General features: G+C 34.7%; 1 protein-coding gene across 1 annotated transcript in view; it reads left to right on the top strand.

Annotated features, from left to right (window-relative positions):
• LOC150093777 (N-chimaerin-like) overlaps positions 1-11,135 on the top strand; it is a 274,033-nt gene extending 262,898 nt beyond the window's left edge. Inside the window, exon 16 of the mRNA XM_090412511.1 lies at positions 10,951-11,135. Coding sequence (XP_090268637.1) covers positions 10,951-11,135 — 185 coding nt within the window. The remainder of the gene's footprint in view (positions 1-10,950) is intronic.
• Positions 11,136-21,413: the final 10,278 nt, after the last annotated feature.

The raw sequence follows: 21,413 nt of genomic DNA, 5'->3' as shown, positions 1-21,413 counted from the left end.
CCCCATTGGTAAAAACCTATGCTTATTTGGAGTGTGCATTAACTATATTTATATATACTCATCAAGATTCTCACGACCAAATCTAAACCTTATCAAAACTCTGTTAAATAATGTAGTTAGTTCAAAATTATAAAAATGTACTAAAAAATGTGGACTGAGCAAATGTTACCTGCTTGACAGATACTTGCTTATTATCAAGAATATGACTGTATTAAGGCAGGAAGAAATTAATGGTATTTTCATACCATTAATTTCGTCTCCTTAATATGACTTTCACATCATAGTTTTCAAAAACATCTTTCAGAGTATATTATATTAGTTGGCCTCCAAACTTTACATTTTTATTCAATTAGCATATTGACAACAATGAAGATTATATTTTACCATTCTGATACTTCTTATTTATTTGTTTTTGACCACAGACTTGATTTCAAGAGATAGTTTGTTTCACTTCCTTTTTTTTATTTCATGTTCATGTGCACTAAGTTGCACTCATTCTCATATGTGGTGCTACTATAATATTACATCATATCTCTGTATATTAGGTATTGCATTTTATCATCAATTTTTTTTTCCATTTATTTACTAGTGTGGATTTAGCAATGGAGTTGTTTTTGTGGGATTAGCCTAAGTGTGTGCATGAGAGAGAGAAAGAGAGCCAAATGGTAAAAGTTTGAGTACATTGCTGAATGAATTGGTAGTGTATCCTAATACCCTAACTGTGCAAATGTTGAGCATTGTCAAAATTAGGGACACATAGTGTGTGTGTGGGGGGGGGGGGGGGGAACAGGTGTATACCTGTCACCTTTATAAATACATGGCTGGCTACATTCAGCATCTGTAAATTATTAAATAATATAGGCAAGCTAATGATAAAGATGTAGTAAAGCATAAAATACATTCTGATAAGGTATAAAACTTGACAACAGTTATATCATACTATCAAGAATTAATATAACTTTTCTAAAGATCTCTTATAATCCTCAGAATTTATTTCAGGCAGTTGTTTGTACTATCAATAAGACATACTTACTATATATATTTCATACAAATTCAAAAAAGAAGATAATGCCACACAGTAGCCATGAAAATCTAAGAAATTTATGTTAATATTCTGTATATCTCTGTTCTTCAGCAATGGTTTAATACATTCCTGTGTTTGATTCTTTATTTTTGCACTATTTAATATGAGACACATTCTGACACTTGACCATGCTAAAATATTCTGTTCTGAAGAGAAATCTTAGTAAAGACATTAAAGGGAGTGTTTAGTTGCTGCCATATAAACTCATTTATCTTTCCATTCATTTTCTTCTGTTTCACACAAACTGTATCTGGAAAGATTGCCATCAGATATGAGAAACAAATCCTTTAAGTCAACATTGAGTCTATGCTTTAGTTTAGTAACCTATGAGTGCTGTTCAAATGAGATTTTCAACTACAGTAGTAAAACATCTGTTTTTTGATGCAGTAGTTTGTGAATTTTTTAAGTGATAGGTGAAGCTGATCACCCAGTGTGAGACCACAGTTCTGCTTATTGGAGATCAGAAGTGGCTTGAAAAGTTCCATGTTTGGTATCTAGAGCTGGGTTTCTGGATTATTTTATCTTTAGCCTATCTTTGGTACTAATGCACTATTTCATTTACAGTGTTTTGTGGGTGGACTTCATATTTAAAACTGTAATAGTGATCATGATCACTACTACAGTTTGAAAATGGCGATAATGATACAACAAGAGCTGAGCATATATACTGACCTAGAATCCTGTTCTATGATGGCCACAGACTTATTTTATTTAGTGTACAGTAACACAGTGTCTGTGAATCACATACAGGCAGTTATTGCACCATCTTATGAAATCAATACAGTGATACCTCGGCTAACGAAGATTTTTTTCGCTGTTTTTCGGACTCGGCTAACGAATGTTTTAGTGGATGCATGTGCTAACATAAAGCAGCAAATATGAACGGTCTGGATATTCCAGGAGCTTATCTTTTCCATCTGTATGTGTGTGACAAAGAAATGAGCTGACCACATCACATAGGGGAGCCCCACCAACCCGACTGGGTTGTTTACGTTGGAGACTGCAAGAAGTGTCTGAATCACTTTAAAAACATTCTGAAAAAAAGAGAAGTTCAATCAACTTTGGACAGATTTTTGACTTCTCCTCTAGTAAAGAGACAGAGGCCAGCTACTGAAGAAGAGGAGACTTACCTTGAATAAACTTTGAAAATTTGGAAGAAGAATAGTAAAAACGTTATGTACATATTTTCAGTTTAATAAAGTGTATATAATAGTGTAAAGATAGTCAGTTTTTCATTCTACTTTCCATTCTCCTTCATCTAATTGGGTAGCTGGTCATCTCAGCCTTTGGCGAGTTTTTGTCCTTTTATAGTGTGCTTTTTACTATTTTATAAAACTTATCTTAAATAGTAGGCAGCATCCAGAACGAATTAAACGATTTTCTATAGAAACCTACAGGAAATCACGTTTCAGCTAACGAATGTGATTCCGGAATGAATTATCTTCATTAGCCGAGGTATCGCTGTATAATGCTGTTGGCTGTAATGTAATTTTGTATGTAAATTGTGTGTATTCTATCTGATTTGCTTATACATGGAATGAAAAAAATTCAGGTATCTAGGAAAGAAACCTCTCCGCCCATGAGATCGGCTAACACACCTTCAGTTCCAAAAGCCCAAATAAAGATTCCTCTTATCACAATGGTAATTCAGCTCAGATCTTTACCAATCAAAAGGTGTTTTGTCCAATGAAATGTTTTGTCATTCTCCCAATTGACAGCCTAGTTGATCTAGTGGTTTGCATATCCACTATACAGCCCTTTGGCTGTATAGTGGATATGGGTTTGAATTCTAATGTGAGCATGGATGTTTGTAATCATCTTTAGGTGGGAGGTGAATTTCATTGGCCAGTGTAAAACCAATGCTGCACTTATTGCAGGCCTGAAGTGCCTTGAAAAATTTCCATCAAATTAACATAACTCAAGGAAAAGAGTGAATAATACATTTGATAGCCATATATTTCAACCAGAAACTTAATGGTCATCATCAGTGGCATCAAGCAGTTGAATACAAAGTAGAACATAAACAGTGGATAATTAAAAGCAGTAAGAGCTATGTAACATTATGAGACTCTGTAGCTCAGTCAGTATAGACAAAGCCCTTTGGTCGGAAAGACCTGGGTTCGATTCCCGTCAGTGATGTGAGGAACCTTTATCTGGTCTCTTTCGACGAAAGGTGAGTTAGCCGGTCTTTGTCATATGGAGGTAAGGGGTTTTTTTCACCTGAAAACTCGATTTTCATCCTCCAGAAAGGCAAACTGGCCACATAAATACACATGAATTACAGTCATGAATACGTCCCAGCCACATGCAGGTCCCGAGCCCAGATAGCATGGGGAGTGGGGGAAAGCAGTGGTGAACTGCCTATAAAAATCTCATCAGGAATACTTTGTGGGCAATGCCCACAAAGTTATCTAGGGTCATAAACAACTGAAAGGGAAAAAACCACCACCACCAATATTATATAGAGAACAAAGAAGTAACTGAGAAAATATAGTATTATTTAAAAAAAAAAAAAAAAAAACTTAATGTAATTAGAATAAGACTCTCTCATATCTTTGATAGTGAGAGGTAGTCATACCAATTCAGCTTCGAATGGGGGAGTTACAAGGTTTCCGAAGCCAGCAAAGGTTGGTCGATTGGTAGAGCCTCTGCTACTAATGGCTCAGTTAAGTAAGCTTGAGTGCGGTTAGTAGTTGGAAGGGGACCAATCATTCGATGCTGTTGGCACACTTTCCCTCGATGAGTCTTTGGACTCCCTGGAGATGTCAAATAATAATAATAATAATAATTAGTCAATTGGAATGATTGCCTATTACTATCAGAGATATGGGGAAGTCTTATTCTGATCACCCATCATTAATTTTTTTAAAATAATAATGTGTTTCCTCGGTTATTCCTCTATATTGTTCTATAACATCACACATCTCTTACTGTTTTAAATAATTCATTGTCATGTTCTTCTTTGTATTCAGCTACTTAATGCCACTGATGGCAACTTGTAATTTTCAGGTTGAAATTACAGCTATTAAATATATTATTCACTCTTTTCCTTTTATTACTATGTTAATTTGTGAAACCTTATGGCACTAGTTTTGCTGAAAATACTGAAAAATTTCCTCTATTTGGACTGAATCCAGCTTGTTCTTCACCAAGCTTTTCTTTCACAATTCTTCTCAACCCGTTTCTCAAGTATACTTACATAGAACTTGCCAGGAACACTCAGTAAGGAAATACCTCTGTAATTCTCACAATCAGTTTTATTTCCCTTTTTATATATGGGTACTATGAGAGCTCTACTCCAATCATCGGGAATTCATCCCTCTGTCCAGGCTTTCTGAACTATGCAGTGCAGCCACTGTAAGACTTTTATACCACCATACTTCAGCATTTCTGGTCGAATATCATCTACTCCTGCTGCCTTTCCACATTTCAACCCGTTGATGGCTTTTTTTACTTCAAGTATGGATATGTATTCCTGACTGCATGCCTGGTCAGTGTTTTTTTATCACTGTGCTCTCATCACTGCTTGTTTCATTTAGCAGTTTTTCAAAGTAATTACTCCATACTTCAAGGATATCTTTTTCTCCTGTTTTCATGTCACCTTTATCATCTCTAACTCCTTTTACAGCACTCTTTCCTCCATTCCTAAGCTTCTTCAACAACCTCCAGAATATTTTGCCACCTTCTTGATATTTATTTTCTATATTCTTGCCAAAGTCCTCCCATGACTTTTGTTTAGCTAGTTTTACACACTGTTTAGCTTTCTTACATTTGTCTCTGTATTCTGTAAGAGTAAAAGCTGACTTTTATTATTCGTGATCACAGAAATCTTTTTCACAGCTTGATCCCATTTTCAAAAAACATAGAAATAAAAAACTTTGTATATCACAAACTTTATATAAAATGGTACAAAGATAGGTATAATGCTGAAACAGTTATCTAGCATTATGCTCTCAGTGACCCCTTCCCCTCTTCTCAGAATCATGCATCACAAATTCAATATCACAAGTTATTGTTAAATAGAGTAGTAGTTCAAATTGTAGACTAATAAAAACTAAATACATACAAGATAAGTTTGTTGTATATTTTGTGAATTACAGAAAAATTTTCCATAGTACAGTATGATTTTTTTTAAAAATTATTTGTGGTGGTAAAAAAAGAAAAACCTGCAGTGATTGATGAATTGGAAAAGTGTACTACAGATAACTGTAGTAGAGTGTCATCTCGCAATGACTCCTTGGAGGTGTCACATAATAATAATAATTATTAAATTGATGCCTTCAAGGAATCAAAGGACTCGTTGTAAAGGAAACATTTAATACTACACCATCTACTATCTGCTAATAGTGCTTTTGCTGTTAATTGAATTTGTTTTCAGTTATGGGAACAAAATTATCATGCACCCACTAATTCCTCTAATTCTTATAATTATTTTTCAATGCTCACCTGAGCAATTAGAAAATAATCTCACTGCACTTTACTGAAAACGAAAGAACATTGGGAACAAAATACAGTAATTCTGAAGTTAACGAAATAGCCCTTCAGTTTGTTACAAGAAACTTCATTACGATACCACAACAAAAACACAGATATGTTCCTATACTTGAAAAAAAGAGATAAACATTGTTCAAAATAAATTTATTTCTGATGAAAATCACATGTTATATACAAGAAAACTTTTCACAAGTGAAGTAAAAGTGTAAACTCAAACTATGAGGAAAAATAACACTATTACTCACTTAAAAGCCTCTTCAAAAATCCATCCAGGGTCAACTGTCATGCTTTTTCTTATTATGTTCATGTAACATCTTGCTGTAACTGTTTAAAGCATTTAAAATGAATCTCTTCACTATGTACCTTAATCTTCAGACTTATCAGAAAATGATTTCTGATTTTGGACAAAGGTATACAGAGTGAAGAGATCCATTTTAAATGGATCTCTTCATGTGAGTCACTTCATTTGAATAATTAGACAAGATCTCTCTCTTTTGTTAATATTTTCTCTGGAGGCCTCTTTTTCATTTTCTGAAATGTGTACTACTTCTTTCTCTGTTAACAATTGGAGTTATTTATTCATTAGTGTCTTATAGCTGTTCAATAAATCCTGAACATTTGCTGTACTGATACTTCTTCAGAGCCTGACTGTGTCACTTGAACTTCTGTGCTTATTGTAGAGTTTTACATTCTACTCCATTGCACTTTTTAACAACATTGAGCCACAATTATCACCAAACTCTATTAAGATATTGATCTGTCACTAACTCCTATGCCTCTTTTATATTGCTAATTGCTTTCTTAATGATGTAATTCTTCCAAAGCCTTTAATCAAATGTTGTTGACCATCGTTAGCCTCAATCATTTGACTAAAAGCATATCTCCGATAGTAGAAAGGCCGCAATAAAGCCCTGGTCTGTTGTTTGTTGGTTGGTTTGGATTTATGGTGCAACTAAAGCTATGAAGCTGTTGTCTTATGTCTGTAAATTGTACATACTTCTGGCCAGTTTGCCTGTTTTGCAATATTATTATTCAGACCTCCATGGAGTCAAAAGCCTCATCGTGGGAGGTCCCTCTTCGAAACACAGTCTATCATACCACTCCTTAAACTCATTGACTGTTCTCACTCTCACCACTCTATCAGGCAATGCATTCCACAGTTCAACCACGTAAAGAAACCACTCCTCACCCTCTTGCTCACAGTTTCCTTTCGTAACTTCCAGGGATGACCCCTTGTCATCACTCCTTCCCGTTGTTCAACCAAGCGAAAGAAATCCCCAGTGTCAACACTTAACCACCTCTCGAAAGTTTAAAATTCTCAATCATATCACCTCTCCTTCTTCTATCCACCAAACTCTGCAATCCACATTCCTTCAGCCGATTCTCATAACAAACATTGTACAGTCCTGAAACCATCTTTGTTATCTGCTTTTGTACCCTTTCCACAGTTAATTTATCCCCTTCAAATCCTTGGGACCAAATCTGAGAACAATAGTCTAAGTTTGGTCTGAACAGGATCTTATACAATGGAATGATAACTCTTTTATCTCTGCAGGTCAGTGTCTTTCTCATTATTGCAGCAATCCTCTATGTTACCTTCACCACCTTCCCCTGAATTTCAGGTTTCTATCAATCATCAACTCCAGATCTCTTGTCTCCCCTGCTTCCTCCAACACAATATGCAGCATCCCAAACCTCAAGACCTTACATTTTGCTGCATTAAACCGACACCCCATTCATTTGCCCATCTGTCTAGCTTATTCAAATCCTCTTGCAGGGCTACCACATCTGCACTATTACTAATAACCCTTCCCAGCTTCACATCATCTGCAAACAACTGAATATCCCCCTGCAATCCACTGACAATGTCATTGATATAAAGGTTAAACAATATAGGTCCCAGTACTGAGCCCTGTGGGACCCCACTTGTAACCCTCTGCCTCCTTGAAAATGCCCCGCCATACACAACTCTCTGATACCTATCGGACAGCCAATCCTGAATCCAGTTGACCAATCTGACATCCAGACCCATGTGCTGCAATTTAAATATCAGCTTATCATGTGGCACCCTGTCAGATGCCTTCACTAAATCCAATGCTTCATCTACTGCTCTTTTAACTTTATTATAAAAGGCTAGCATATTACTAAAACAAGAGCACCCCTTCACAAATCCATGTTGACTCTCACAGATAACATTACCCTCATCTTCCCAATGCTGTATAAGTTTCCTCACTAATTTCTCCAAGTTCTTAACAACTGCTGATGACACACAAACAGGCCTATAATTAGACACGTTAAGTCGGCTACTGCCCTTATGCAATGGCACTATCTTACCTTCCTTCCATTCCCTGGGCACCTTTCCTGTAGCCAGACTTTCATTGAAAAGCCAGGTCAAAGGAGCACATTCTCTCAAAACTCGTAGTGAAATACCACCAGTCCCACAGCTTTACTGACATCCAGAGTACTCAGTATTTGGAACATACTCTCCTCCTGAACCTCTAAACCTTGAACCTGCCTTATCCCTCTAGTATTAAAATTTACTCCTCCAGGATGAAATACTCCAGTTGTTCAATGAACACTTCCAATAGTGGAAGTATTCTTTGAACAATTCCACTATGTCCTCTGCATCAGTCACTCCATTCCCATTTTTATCACACAATCTCATTCTTCCACAATCATTTTTCCTCCTACTGGCCACATAGCTAAAAAATTCCCTAGGATTATTTTGGATCTTAGGGCCAATGTCTTCTCATATTCCAGTTTTGCCTTCCTTATCATACTAGTCACTCTTCTGGCCTGTGTCTTATATTCTTCATGCATCTTCTCTTCACCTGTCTCCTTATATATCTCTTCCATAGCCTCTTTTTCACATGCAGTTCCTGTTTAATATTGTTTGTCATCCACTTTACACCAAATTGTGTCATCATCTACACTTGTGGAATACAGCTTACTATTGCTGCTTACAAATATTCCTTTGCAATTCCCAAGCACTAATGATATCCTGGCCTTCCAATTCCTCCTCCCCCATGAAACTTCCCCAAGTTGATGTCTATCACCTCCCTTATAATTCCACGTACGTTCCTGTCTCTTTGATACTCCTGCATGTCTATTCATCTTCCAAGTCAAAACCACATGGTCACTCTCTCCAACTGGTGGGAGAGATATGTCATCTCAGTAACTCTTCTGATGCTATGACCAAATCCAAAACTCTTGTTCCCTCTATTACATGTTGCCTAAGACATTTGTCCCTCAAGAATTCTAGAAATTCAATTCCCTTATTGCTACATGCATCTTCCTCTCCGCAATTTATACTGCTGTAGTTAAAATCTCCCATAACAATCATTCTTCTTGCACTTGCCAAGCTCAACTGTCTAAACATCTCCTTGTCCCCACCCTGTATGCTCCTTGGTTTGTAGCAACACCCCACTAAATATCCTGTCTTGCCCACCTCTACTTCCCATCATATGCTTCCAAAATCATTAGTGTCACTGCCTTCTGAAGCCTCCACTCTTAGAGGACATAAGTCGTCCCTTATCATAAGCAGTACTCCACCACCATGCTTTCCCTTCCTATCCTGCCGAAAAATGCTGTACCCTGATACTTCTATTCCTGTTATTATATCCTCTTCTGTCAACGACGTCTCAGTGATCCCAATAATCTTTGGGCAGGCTAATGCTATCAGTGCCACCAATTCCTCTCCTTTATTCCGGATACTCCTGGCATTAGTATAAAGCATAAAAATGCTACTGTTTCTATACCCAGCATTACCCCCCCCTCTAGACTCCACTGGGCTCAGCGTTACTTGATGTCTTCCCCATTCTCATGAGGCCACCCCTGCTACCATCTGACTTGGACATTCTAGTTTCCCTACATTGACACACTGACTCGTTCAGAACAGCAATCTCTCCAGATGTCTACGTCCTTTCTCATTCAAATGCATGCAGTCTCTCACATACAATTCCTCTCTGTCCTCAAACTCCCTCCAAGCATCCACATATTCTAATCCTCTCTTCTGACACATTCTGGCTATTGTGTTATTCAATATTACTGCTCTTCTGCTCATCTCTTCACTATCATACCTAGGCAACATGCACACTATCTTTCCTCTCTGCATCTTCTTTCGTACAACCTCAAGCAAGAATCTTATATCTCACTGCCCAATTTACATTACCTCTCAAGTCATTTGTTCCAACCATCACAATCATCTCCTCCATCCTTTCATCCCTCTTAATTCCCATAGCCACACTTTCTATCATTCCTCCAGGAAAACACTCCTCATGCATCCTATCTTGCACATCGCGAATCATTGAGACCCCATACGTTACACCTCTTATCACCCTGTTCCTCAATTGCTCACATGCATCCCTCACTCTCTCTCTCTCTGTGCTCCCCTACTTACCTGCCTCCCTGACATCACTCTATCCCTGGTTCCAGTGCTCCCTCGCATTCTTCTCATTCCCTCTCTCCTCCTGTTTCCATTCTCTCCTCTTCTAGCATTCCCATAACCCTTTCTCATTCCCTCTCTTCCACTGTTCCTATTCTCTCCTCTTCTATCATTTTCATCTCTCTCTCTCTCTCATTCCCTCTCTTCTACTTATGCTATTCTCTCATCTTCTATCATTCCCTCTCTTCTACTGTTCCTATTCTCTCCTCTTCTATCATTCCCTCTTTTCTAATGTTCCTATTCTCTCCTCTTCTATCATTCCCTCTCTCTCACTCCTGCTCTGATTCGCCTTGTTACATTTACAGTTGTAAATGTCCACATTTATAACTGTAAATGTAGGTATTTACATTTGTGCCTATAAAAATGTCATACTGGATGTTGAAATATTTTGCTGAAATTACACAATCTCAAAAATTGCATTCGTCTCTTCCATTCGCCTAATCTCATCTTTCACACTTCTCATCTCATTCCCTAGACAGTCTACCTGCTCTTTCAGCTCATCTATCTCTCTCTCTCTCTCTGCAAGTCAGCCACTCTTATTTGCCATTCTTGAGACCATCTCTGGAAACTTCACAATCATTCAACCTTTCCATACTTCCCACTCTCATTATTTTATTCATATCTCTCTCGCTATTCTCGCCCTCTATCATACCACTCATCTCTCTCTCTATGTGGAGAATCTCCCACCTCTGACTCAACGAGGTCAGTTATAGTAATCTCTAACTCACCAAGTTCTTCACATTGCCTGCATTTTGTGCATATATGTATTTCTCCTTCTCTCACCTGCCACATATACAACTGCCAGGACGCATACATTTCACAATATGAAAAATCCGAGTTTCCAGGAGTAAAAAACTATCACCTTCATAAGAGACTGGCTAACTCATCTTCAGTTTAAAAGCCTTTATAATGGTTTTTCATGTCCTAGCTGGGATTCAAACCCTCAATGATTATAACAGTAAAGTTATGTTTGGCAAGAGAAAGATTATTTCAACAGAAATGCATATTGAAGTGAGCCAAAGTTGGAAACATGATCTGGAGCATTATCCAGTAACAAAAGTGCCTTATGTTCAAAAGTTTTTCCATTCACATTGGACAGCAGAAGAAAAATAGTAGCACACCGGTTGGTAAATGAGTCCATTACCCAGGCTTTGCTTTAGGTTTCCATATTATTGGGGCGGGAGGGCTTTATAGCTTGATTTAAAATTGTTTTTAAAGTTAATTTTTACATGACTTTTCTTTTTACCATCTTGTATCTTTCTTATAATCTACAGTTTTGTTTTGAAGATATTGCTTCTTTGCTTCTTTTTATATTTTTATTTTTCTATTGACATAGTAGACAACTTAATATTTATTATTTTATAAAATTAAAATAACTACGTACATGTGTGTACCTACAGTGCATAAGGTATTGACCATTAAATACTGCTCTGCATAATATGCATCAGTATTGTTTATCAAAAATGCCCACTATAAACTTGCACATGCACTGTAACATTATTTGCTTGCTTTGTTATAAGGAACTTCATTCCCAGGCTGTTCATTAACTGAGATATAACTATCATGTTCCACTGCATTGACTTGAAGAAAATATGGCATATGTCGTTAGAAATAAATTTATCACTAGATTTGATATTATTTGGCAATTCTGAAATAGCTGTAATTTCACTTTTTCTCTCCATGCTCATAAAAATATAGGTACATGCATCCAAAATAAAAGTAAAATACCTTTTTTTATATTTCATGTGAGTGACTTGAATATTTGATTAATCCCCATCCAACCCCAACTAGGTAAGACATCTATAATCATAAGACCATAAGATTACCAAGAGTTATTATAAGCTTACATGACATCCTATGATGAAGTGAATTTGCAATCCAGGAAACGGGATAATTTCTGGATAGTGCCAGCCAAATTGGATAGCATTTTCATTGTGGATTTAAGTCCTGCTGTGATATTTGGTTTCTAAAACAAGATTTCTAGATTAACTGCAGTTAACGATACCTACAGTGCTGGAGGTTTTAAACTGAATTTTATGGTTGGATTAATTTCAAAGTCTTGCATCACCTAACACAGTCCTCAATGCATTTCTTACATGATATCACTTTGTTCATTTGAAGGTCACTCTACTGCATGAACTAACCAGGAGTCTCATAGTGATACGATTGCAGGCTCTGCTGCGCATAATATACTCGATAGTAAAGCTTTGGTTGCATTTACCTCTCATTATACTTTGTAACTTGTTCTTAATAGCTTGTAATTAAAAATCTTTTTAGAATTACAAGCTGTTAAGAAAGAATGAAATTAAATAGCTGTGAAGTTGAAAAGAGATACTGCAGAATGTAGCCCATCAAATTTTATGAAGACAATTTGATACATAAATGACATCTATAATTGATGCATGTATTCTGTCATGTATTGCTATCCATATTTGTAAACTCATGTAATTCATTGGATAATCAAGAACGAATACAAAGTTTCTATTGGAAGAAGCTATGTATAATAACTAAGGCCTTAATATGGTCGCTCACTTGACACTACTATGTAGAAAGAAAAAAAGCTTACTGTGGACTGAAATCCATCTTATTTGAACTGTGAGTTTTATATAATATTAATTATCACACACACAAAAGGTTGTAAAACCTATAACGCATCCACGGCATGTATGGATAAGCAGTTAAGGAAAAAGAAGGAACCCATAGATATTTTCTTAAAGAGATGGAAATTGTAATCCTTGAGAAAAACAGAATGGAGGAGGAGTGATGGTGATCAGTTCAGTAAAACCATGAAAAGAGAAAAAAACATATAGAAATAGAAAACCAAAAAACTATAGAAAAAACAGAAAAAATCTATCAGAAAGTGATTGGCCTCTCTCTCTCTTTCGCTCTCTGTGTGTGTAAAAGAGAAAGAGAGATCAATTAACCGGATTTTCCCCTTGCTGGATAGTATCAAGCATTTTGGGTAAAATATAAACCAAAATAATTACTGGACATTTCAGCCTTTATATGAAAGTTATCGGGAGTATACGTACACACACATAAAGAGATAACATGCACACACAGCTAAAATAACACTAATTTAGTCAGTCATTAATGCTACTGGCTTGGTGCAGGGGAAAACCTATTACACAAGAGCTAAAGTTCTGTTATCTGTTTGGCTACAGACTACTAACAGATAAATGAAAACAGCATTGTTGGGAGGCCAATATATGAAATGAGCTAAAATTATTGCTTAAAGTCCTGAAAAGTTCTGAACTTGTAACAGAAGCTATGTGGGCTGAATGTGTGCTATCCATATTCTTGGGATTTTTTGGTCACCATTATTGTTTAGATTAGGATGGTTAATCAAAATTTCATGGGCTTCCTCCAATTTGTGTTATGGAACAAGTTTCTTTCCAGTCACTTTGGTGTAGAGTTTTAAGAGCATGATCAGAGAGGCCTGATTTACCAAAATTGTTAAATTTAACGTGTGGCGTTTTTTTTTAAATCTAGATTGGAATCATGTATCTCTTGTTTCACCAATATAAGGTGAGTCACAGGAACAATGAATTCAGTATTCCCCAGGGAATACTGAATCCTTTGTCCCCTCTCTTGGAGAGGAGGCTCATTAGAGGTGTTGAATATATTTTTCAGTTTTGTAGGGGATTTAAAGGTCATTAAGTTTGTAAATTTTGTAGCATTTATTAATATCCGATATCCCTTTAATGTATGGAATGGCTTTGGTTTTACTGTGATCTTTATTTTCATTTAAATTATAGTTTTGTGAAGAATTTAATTTTATTTTTGCTATAGCCATCTTTATAAACATATTACTCTTAATTTGTAATTCATTTTCAAGAGCTTGCTCATTAGAGCAAATTGTTATTGCTTGTTTTTAAGTAGTGTTAATGACTCCCAAGTTTTGGTGAAGGGTGGTAGTAACAGTTAATTTGTATGTATTGGCCAGTATGTGTAGGCTTGCAGTAGTTGTCTCCATACTTTTATTATAATGAATGCTGATCACTGTGTAACTCTGAAAGAAAGGATTTTGTTTCTTGTGATTATCTTGTGTGTCAGTTTGGTACTTTAATGATTTATTTGTATGTAATCATTAATGTGTAGTTTCAAATTTTCCTTTAGTAACAGTTTTATTTTCTATATTTCATATAGAAAATAAAACTGTTACTAAAGGAAAATGTCTTTATTCATTTCGGCTTTGTTTTAAACTCTGTACAGTTAACTCACACTGTAGTAAACTCTTAGGGACCAAAGGAATATCTAATAAGAATGAAGGATTCTGTAGTGATTTCCTCTAGAATACTACGAATGCTAGAGTTGGCTGAAACTTTTCAGCAGTTCCTAATAGTGAATCATTTTGCTATACTGGTGTTTGCTGTAGTTGAGTTGACTGTAATATTAACTGAGCAAGTACAAACAATTAATTACTAAAGAAATGTCTAGCTAGTGTTTAACAATGTGTGTGTGCATATTCCCCTCCCCTTTCCCTTCTGAAAGTACTTAAGTTTCAAAAATTATTTTATGTCACTCATTTGATATTCTTTAACTTTGTTATAAATAAATAATGTTCCCTTTGCATTCCATTCATTTCTGACATTCTTGTTTCATTTAATTCTTATTTTTTCAATTAAATGTGATATTTTTATTAATTGATTAGAATATCTGGCATGAATTGACAACATTATGCTGTGTTCACGTGTTTTCCTTTTGTAATTTTGTTTGTTCCACTGACTTGGAAAAAAGTACTTCGATAAAAAAAAAAAAAAAAAAAAAAAAAAATAGAATATTTTTATATATTATTTGCATATTTATATATAACTTATGCTCATTTACATGCTATTTAAAAAAGTCAGTAATTAAATGTCATTTAGCTTTCAGATATATGGTATACAGCAGAGTAAAAATAATAAAAAAAATATAAACTTTAATTTGTTTTATGACCATTGATTTATAAAGCATATTTTTAATCATTAGCATTTTATGAAGTCTTGAATATTCCTGTATTCTTTCATTAACTGTATATTAGAATGTTTGTATATTGTGACTTATAGCTTGTAAAGTATGTACATATGACACTTGAAGTAGGCCGTCCTTCTGTACAGAAATTAACAAAGAAATATTGCAAAATTGTAATGTTTCAATCATGTAGCAATATATGTTATTATAATATGTAGTTAGAAATAATGCATTAAAATTATTCTCCTATCTCTGAGTTTTTTTATTTTTGATGAACTCAGTAATTTGAAATTTATCTCCCTTTAAATTTATCAGATTTCAAACATTTAATGTGATTCTTGAATTCTACTAGATTGCAGCAGGAATTGGTAACTTTTTTTTAAATTAAAATGGTATGGAATGGATTAGCTATTCAACTATTATCAGTAAATTTTTAAATGACTCGCTAAAAAAAAAGTGTGTGTTCTCCCTTTTTAAAAATTACAAACATCTGAGAGTATAAGCAATTTCCATTATTAGCAAACATTGCCTGAAAATTTCCTGGGCCAGTTCTTAGGGCGATGACCTAGTTAAATGCATGATAATTCTAGAAACACAAAATCTTTAGTAGATATTGAACATGGGAATGTTAAGAAACAATCCAGGGGAAATTAATCAGATGTTTATTGAAAAATAATATTCCTGTAAAATTGCTAGCAAATAATTTCTACACAGGTTCTTACATAAGGAAGGTGACAGGGATCATATACCATGTCATATACTAGCCAGTTGTGGATTGAAGTGCATGCTGCTCTGCAATTTAGAGCCATTGTCTGTTTAACAGCTGGCTTACAAAATTCTTGAAAGTTTAAAAATCAGTTTGCATGAGTTGGTTCTAGCACACCACTGGGTGTATCAGGCATTTCAGCTAACTAGATAATGAGAGGTGAGGAATCTTTTGCATATGTCATTCTTTGTAATAGTAAAATTAAAAATGGAAGCTGCGTAATTTTGTATTTTGATGAAAGTGAATTATTTGATAATCCTATCATTTAGATGGGGGGGGGGGGGATGATATTTTTCCTGGCATCCTGTAATTATGGCAGTTTGTATTCATCAAATCCAGAAAATTTTTAGTTTTGATGAGTTTTAAAATTAATCACAGCTTATTTCCTGATTGTCCAGTTTCTGATTTTTTTTTACTGCCACTAATGCTCAAGGTATTTTTTTTTTCTGCAATATGTTGGCTACCTGTTTCAGATGTTCCAAATGATGGTTGAACTAGAAGTCTGAATATTTATGCCCCAAATCACCTTGATTGAAGCCTTTCTTCTGTGAAAAAAAAGTGCTCTGAAGTTAAAAAATTAAAAACAGCTGACTTTCAAGTCCAAGAAAACGTTGGGAGGTAATTAAATAAACTTTTGATTTTTATGAGAAGTATTCTTGATAGGTGGCTGTAAAGCAAACTTGGTCCCATATTATTTTTTTAATCCCATAGTCTATACAAACTTTTGAAAATTAAAAAAAAAAAATTTTTTGTTGCCTCGTTCAGCATATATTCAGTACATCACCTACCAAAACAATTTTTTAAAGATCATGAATGGCATGCAATGTGATAACAGTAAATGGGAAAGGAAAAAATAAATGATCAGTGCTTCTAAAAAAATTAATCTACAGGAATATAAAGTAAATGTCTATCAGAGGATTAGACATTTAATCTATAATTTAGTTTTCTTTTTTTACAATTCACCCCATTTCATTTCAACATTTTGATAACTAAATGGTTATTGAAGGTTAATGTCTAGTTTAAATTTAAAAAAAAAATATAACTACTTCAGAAAAATAAGTGATGTTATTTTTATTGCCTGCCTAAATAAAGTAGGTTAAAATAGGGGAAAAAAATTATATTTTAAATTTTTGCAAAGAAATTTGTAAACCCGAGGTTTGCAATTTTCTTTGCAAACCCGAGTAATATGACACGCATGTTCATGTTTAGTGAAATAAAATAGATGTCTGAACCTAATAATTAACTAAATTTATTGAGCTATTAGATTAGTAAGCCAATATTTTGCCATGATCACTAAGGCATCTTCATGGACAAAGAAATGTATTAAGCATGTGCACACAGGCTCACTAGTAGGAAGGCAAACATAGAGTGATTGTAAAAGGTGGACTCCTATAATCCTCTATGGATACAGTGATAAAAGTTAAGGTCTCAAAATAACAGTCTCCCAGATTTTTGGCAATGTGATGCAGTGAATTTGTTTGGGGAATGTTATAGCACTGCTATGGACTCCAGAAATAGTCTCTCTAATTTAAATCTTCCTATATAGGAGGCAGGATTTTTCCATTGGATCTGGTCAATCTGTGTCCAATGGGGAAAAAAAAAATTTTCCTATACAGAAACAGATTTAAATCAGAGAGACTATTTCTGGAGTTCACCACAGTGCTACAACATTCCCCAAACAAATTCAGCTGCATTACATTGGAAAAAATCTGGGAGACCATCATTTTTGAGGCCTTCTGAAAGTCTCATCACCTCACCCATACAGAGTGCTAGTTAGGATTGCAGGAGCCTGTCTTTTACAGTGTCTGCGTTTGCCTTCCTACTAGCATGCCTGTGTACACATGCATGCACAGTATATCTACAATATATCTCTTTGTGCCAGTGCCTTGGTAACCAAGGCCAAATATTGGCTTAGTAATCTAATTAGCAAGTAAAGGTAAGTAGTTCCAGGCTAGAAAGTAAAGCAGCGCTTAAAACTACCTAAAGAAATGTGATGGGAAAAACCTTTGGTAAGAACATGGAAAATAAATATCAAACAGGTGACAAAATATTCTTGAGGTTATTGAAAAAAGCTTAGAAATGGAGGAAAGAGTACTGCAAAAGGAATCGCAGATGATAACAGTGACATGAAAACTGAAGATAAAGATATCTGGAGTAATTACTTTGAAAGATTGCTAAATGAAACACTCATTGTCAGCATGGTGGTAGAAAACAAACAGGAATGCAGTCAGGAATACATATCCATACTTGAAGTGGAAAGTCAGCTTGAGTATATGAAATTCAACCAGAAATACATATGAAAGGGTTGTTAGAAGAAGCAAGAGTGAGAAAGTGAAAATCATAAGTATATTACTTAGATACGATAGAAATGAATTAAGAAGAGCTATGATGGCAAATGATTCATTGCATAGACTGTAGAAGGAATGGATGCGTGTAGGATTGTGGAGTGAGTTTGAGGGAAGCATGGATTTGCATAAGAGGGATGGTCTACACTTTGAATGTATTTCGTATCTGGAGTTAAAAAACTACTAATTGGTATGAGACCTAACAGAGAGTCAGGAAACTTATTCTTAAGAGACCTCCAGGGAGTCGACTAATCAAGGAAGGCCACATACTACATGCACTAGCCATCATGCTTATTCTTGAATTCATTCGCTACTTGCACTCACAATATCCAGTAGCAATCCATTCCAGTCACAGACCACCCTATGAGAGAAAATCTAGCCCTCACCCCCTTCTTAGTGGCATTCATCCCAGCTCCAAGGATGCCCTCTTGTCCTTTCCCCATCCTCCACAAATTGAAAACTTTCATCAATTGAAATCCTGTATGATCCTTTTAGAAGTTTGTAAGCCTCAATCATATCTCCCCTCTTTGTCTGCAGTCTACAAATTCTCAATTTGTCTTCAGAATCACAATGGAAACCAGGAGACCAAACTTGTCCACAATAGTCTAAGTGAGATCTTATCAAGACCTTGTAAAGAGGCAAAATGACATCCTTATCTTTACATGTGAAAATTAATTTCAGCATTGCAGTTATCTTTTGAGTTGTATTTGCAATCTTTGCTACCTGGCCCCTGAACTTCAACTTCCTATCTACTAACACTCCAAGATCCCTAGCCTCATCAGTTTTTTTCTAGCATAATCCCACCAATATAATATGACGTTGGATATGTAATGACACCAAAGTGAATGATTTTACATTTACTGACATTTGCTAGTGTCTGCAGTCTACAAATTTCCCATGCCTGCTATTCCAGTCTATTCTAATCATTCAAGTACTGCATATCAGCAGCATTCCTGATTACCCTACCTATATTTGTCATCAGCAAATTGCTGTATGACGCTTGTCAAATCCTTCCCAAGATCATTAATATACAGATTGAATTGAATAACAGTGGACCAAGCACTGATCTGTGTGGTTAGGGTGACCAGATTAAAAATTTGGTTTTGGGGTATTCATTATTGGCCTTGGGGATAACCACACTATCAAACAGAAAGAACGAACAATTATAATAAGATTATTTTATTTCTATATTCGTAGATTTTCACAATATACAAATGTATGAAACACAGTTGGTCAAATTTGGTACAAATTCATAGCAAGTCTTTAAACAAAATTTAAATATTTTATTTTGGCAGTTATGAACACTAATGTAAACTTTTATTAGAAATATTCTCATGATAAGCTTTGCAATATAAATTTACATTTATTTACAATATAAATTCAGTAAACCTGATTTATTTTATCAAAAGAGAAGTATTTACCTAACAATATTTTTTATTCGAGCGAATTTCTTTTAGCAAATTTTTCATTTTTTAATACAACTGCATAAATTTCTTTGCATGACATATTGTAATTGGTTTTCACCAGTAATTCTCTCTCAACAGTTTTTAAGTCTAATCTGTTCCTATTCTTTTTCCAAGAGTTAAACATTAAGCTAAATACTCGCTCACTCATTGCATTTGAGTGAGGCAAAGCAAAAACAAAATTAATAATTTTTTCAATATTAGGTACATCGTATGCATTTAAAAATTTTATCCAAATATCTGATATTTTTGAGTTCTTTTGTGTCAATATTTTTATGGAACGATTTTAACAGGACGTACTCTTCATATAGCAAATCAATATTAATATTGGAAATTTTAAGTAAATTATAACTTTTAAGAAAATATCAAAATGTGCCACTTCATGTAATTTGAATATATTAAGATACTCATACTTATTATTTTCAAAACAGTCGTTTTTCAATATACTGAATTAAAGTTTTCAGAAAATCGTCTGCCCTTTTCTTAAACATTATTTATCTTTACTGGTTTGCGACAAGATTTCAATTTTTGTATAGCAACGAATCCATAAAAATGATCATTTAATTTAGAAAGTAGGGAGTTTCTTAGATTGGCCATTAGGTTAAATAGTTCTATTATAATTTGACCATCCTGCCCTAGATTACAAATTACGTTTTGGACAGGGGTTGCTGCATTTGAAAAGAAAGAAAGGTAGACTTCAGCTGATTCATTCGAAAAAAAAATCTTGTAAAATAGGTGGACATCTTTCCAAAGATAAAAAATAGTTTTTTACTGACTCAAAATTTTTGTTTAGCCTACTGCTGGAAGGAGTGACAACCATCTTGTAGGAACATGCATTAGATCTGAATATTCTAGGTCGCAAAATTTATAATGTTCTTTTAAATTTTCTAACCTTTTACCATGTGAACTAAATTCATTATGTTTTTAAAATTACACATTCTATATCAACTTCTAAACAGCTTGTAGCTTTTCTTGTTGCTTTGTGTAAGACATGGCAAAGACACCCCCATATCTATTAAATCATTAAATTTCTTTAATCCTGTAAATACACTCTGATTAATACCAAAATTTAATTAGCATTATCATCACAAAAACTAACAATGTTCTCGGAATTTAAATTCAGGTCCTTCAACTTTTGAAGTAAACAAAGTGAAATATCCTTTGAAGTTTATGACTGGCTTTAAAGAAACTCAAAAGTTTTGTTTCAACTCCACTAGATTTAGAAAAATATTTACACATTAAAGGAAACATTTTAATGTTTCCTTTATTTGATGAATCTGTTGCAACTGAAAATGGTTGATTTTCTCCTAAATTCTCAACAACTGTAGATACAGTCTTTTGCTAAAACATTTGTTATTATTTTAAATATTTTTGTTCGCGCGCATTTCAATTGAGAAGCGATTTTTGAATCAGTAAATGTTTTGAATAATGAACTCATGCAGTCCGATGATCGATAGCTATGCGCCAGGGGAAATGCTGGTCTTGAAATTCACGCTTGCTCTTGTTATCATTCAGGGAGTGAGGTGTGTGAAGTCTGATTAGCGGAATAATGAATTAATGACCATTTAAAACTATATATTTAGAAATTTATGTACATTTAATCATACAAATACAACATTTATTTTACAAATGATATTCTACTTGTTTAGCTACTTGAATACAAATTCTAACCTACGGTTCTTCTTTATGAACTGGTCAGTGGTCAATAACATCGTCATAAAAAGTTGGTTGTAACTTGATTTTTCCAAGCAACACGCACACTTGTAAAGGCTGGGTAGAGCTACTTTGACTACGTATGACCTTATGTTTAAGACGACGTGAAGGGAGCAGAAATGGCTATGCGCACGAATGAAATCACAGTGCT

The sequence above is a fragment of the Typopeltis vanoorti genome, chromosome 23 (assembly GCF_054136105.1).
Source record: "Typopeltis vanoorti isolate ZY-2024b chromosome 23, IOZ_Tvanoo_1.0, whole genome shotgun sequence".
Taxonomy (NCBI): domain Eukaryota; kingdom Metazoa; phylum Arthropoda; class Arachnida; order Uropygi; family Thelyphonidae; genus Typopeltis; species Typopeltis vanoorti.
The sequence above is the reverse complement of the archived record's forward strand: the minus strand, read 5'-3'. Positions and strand labels throughout refer to the sequence as shown.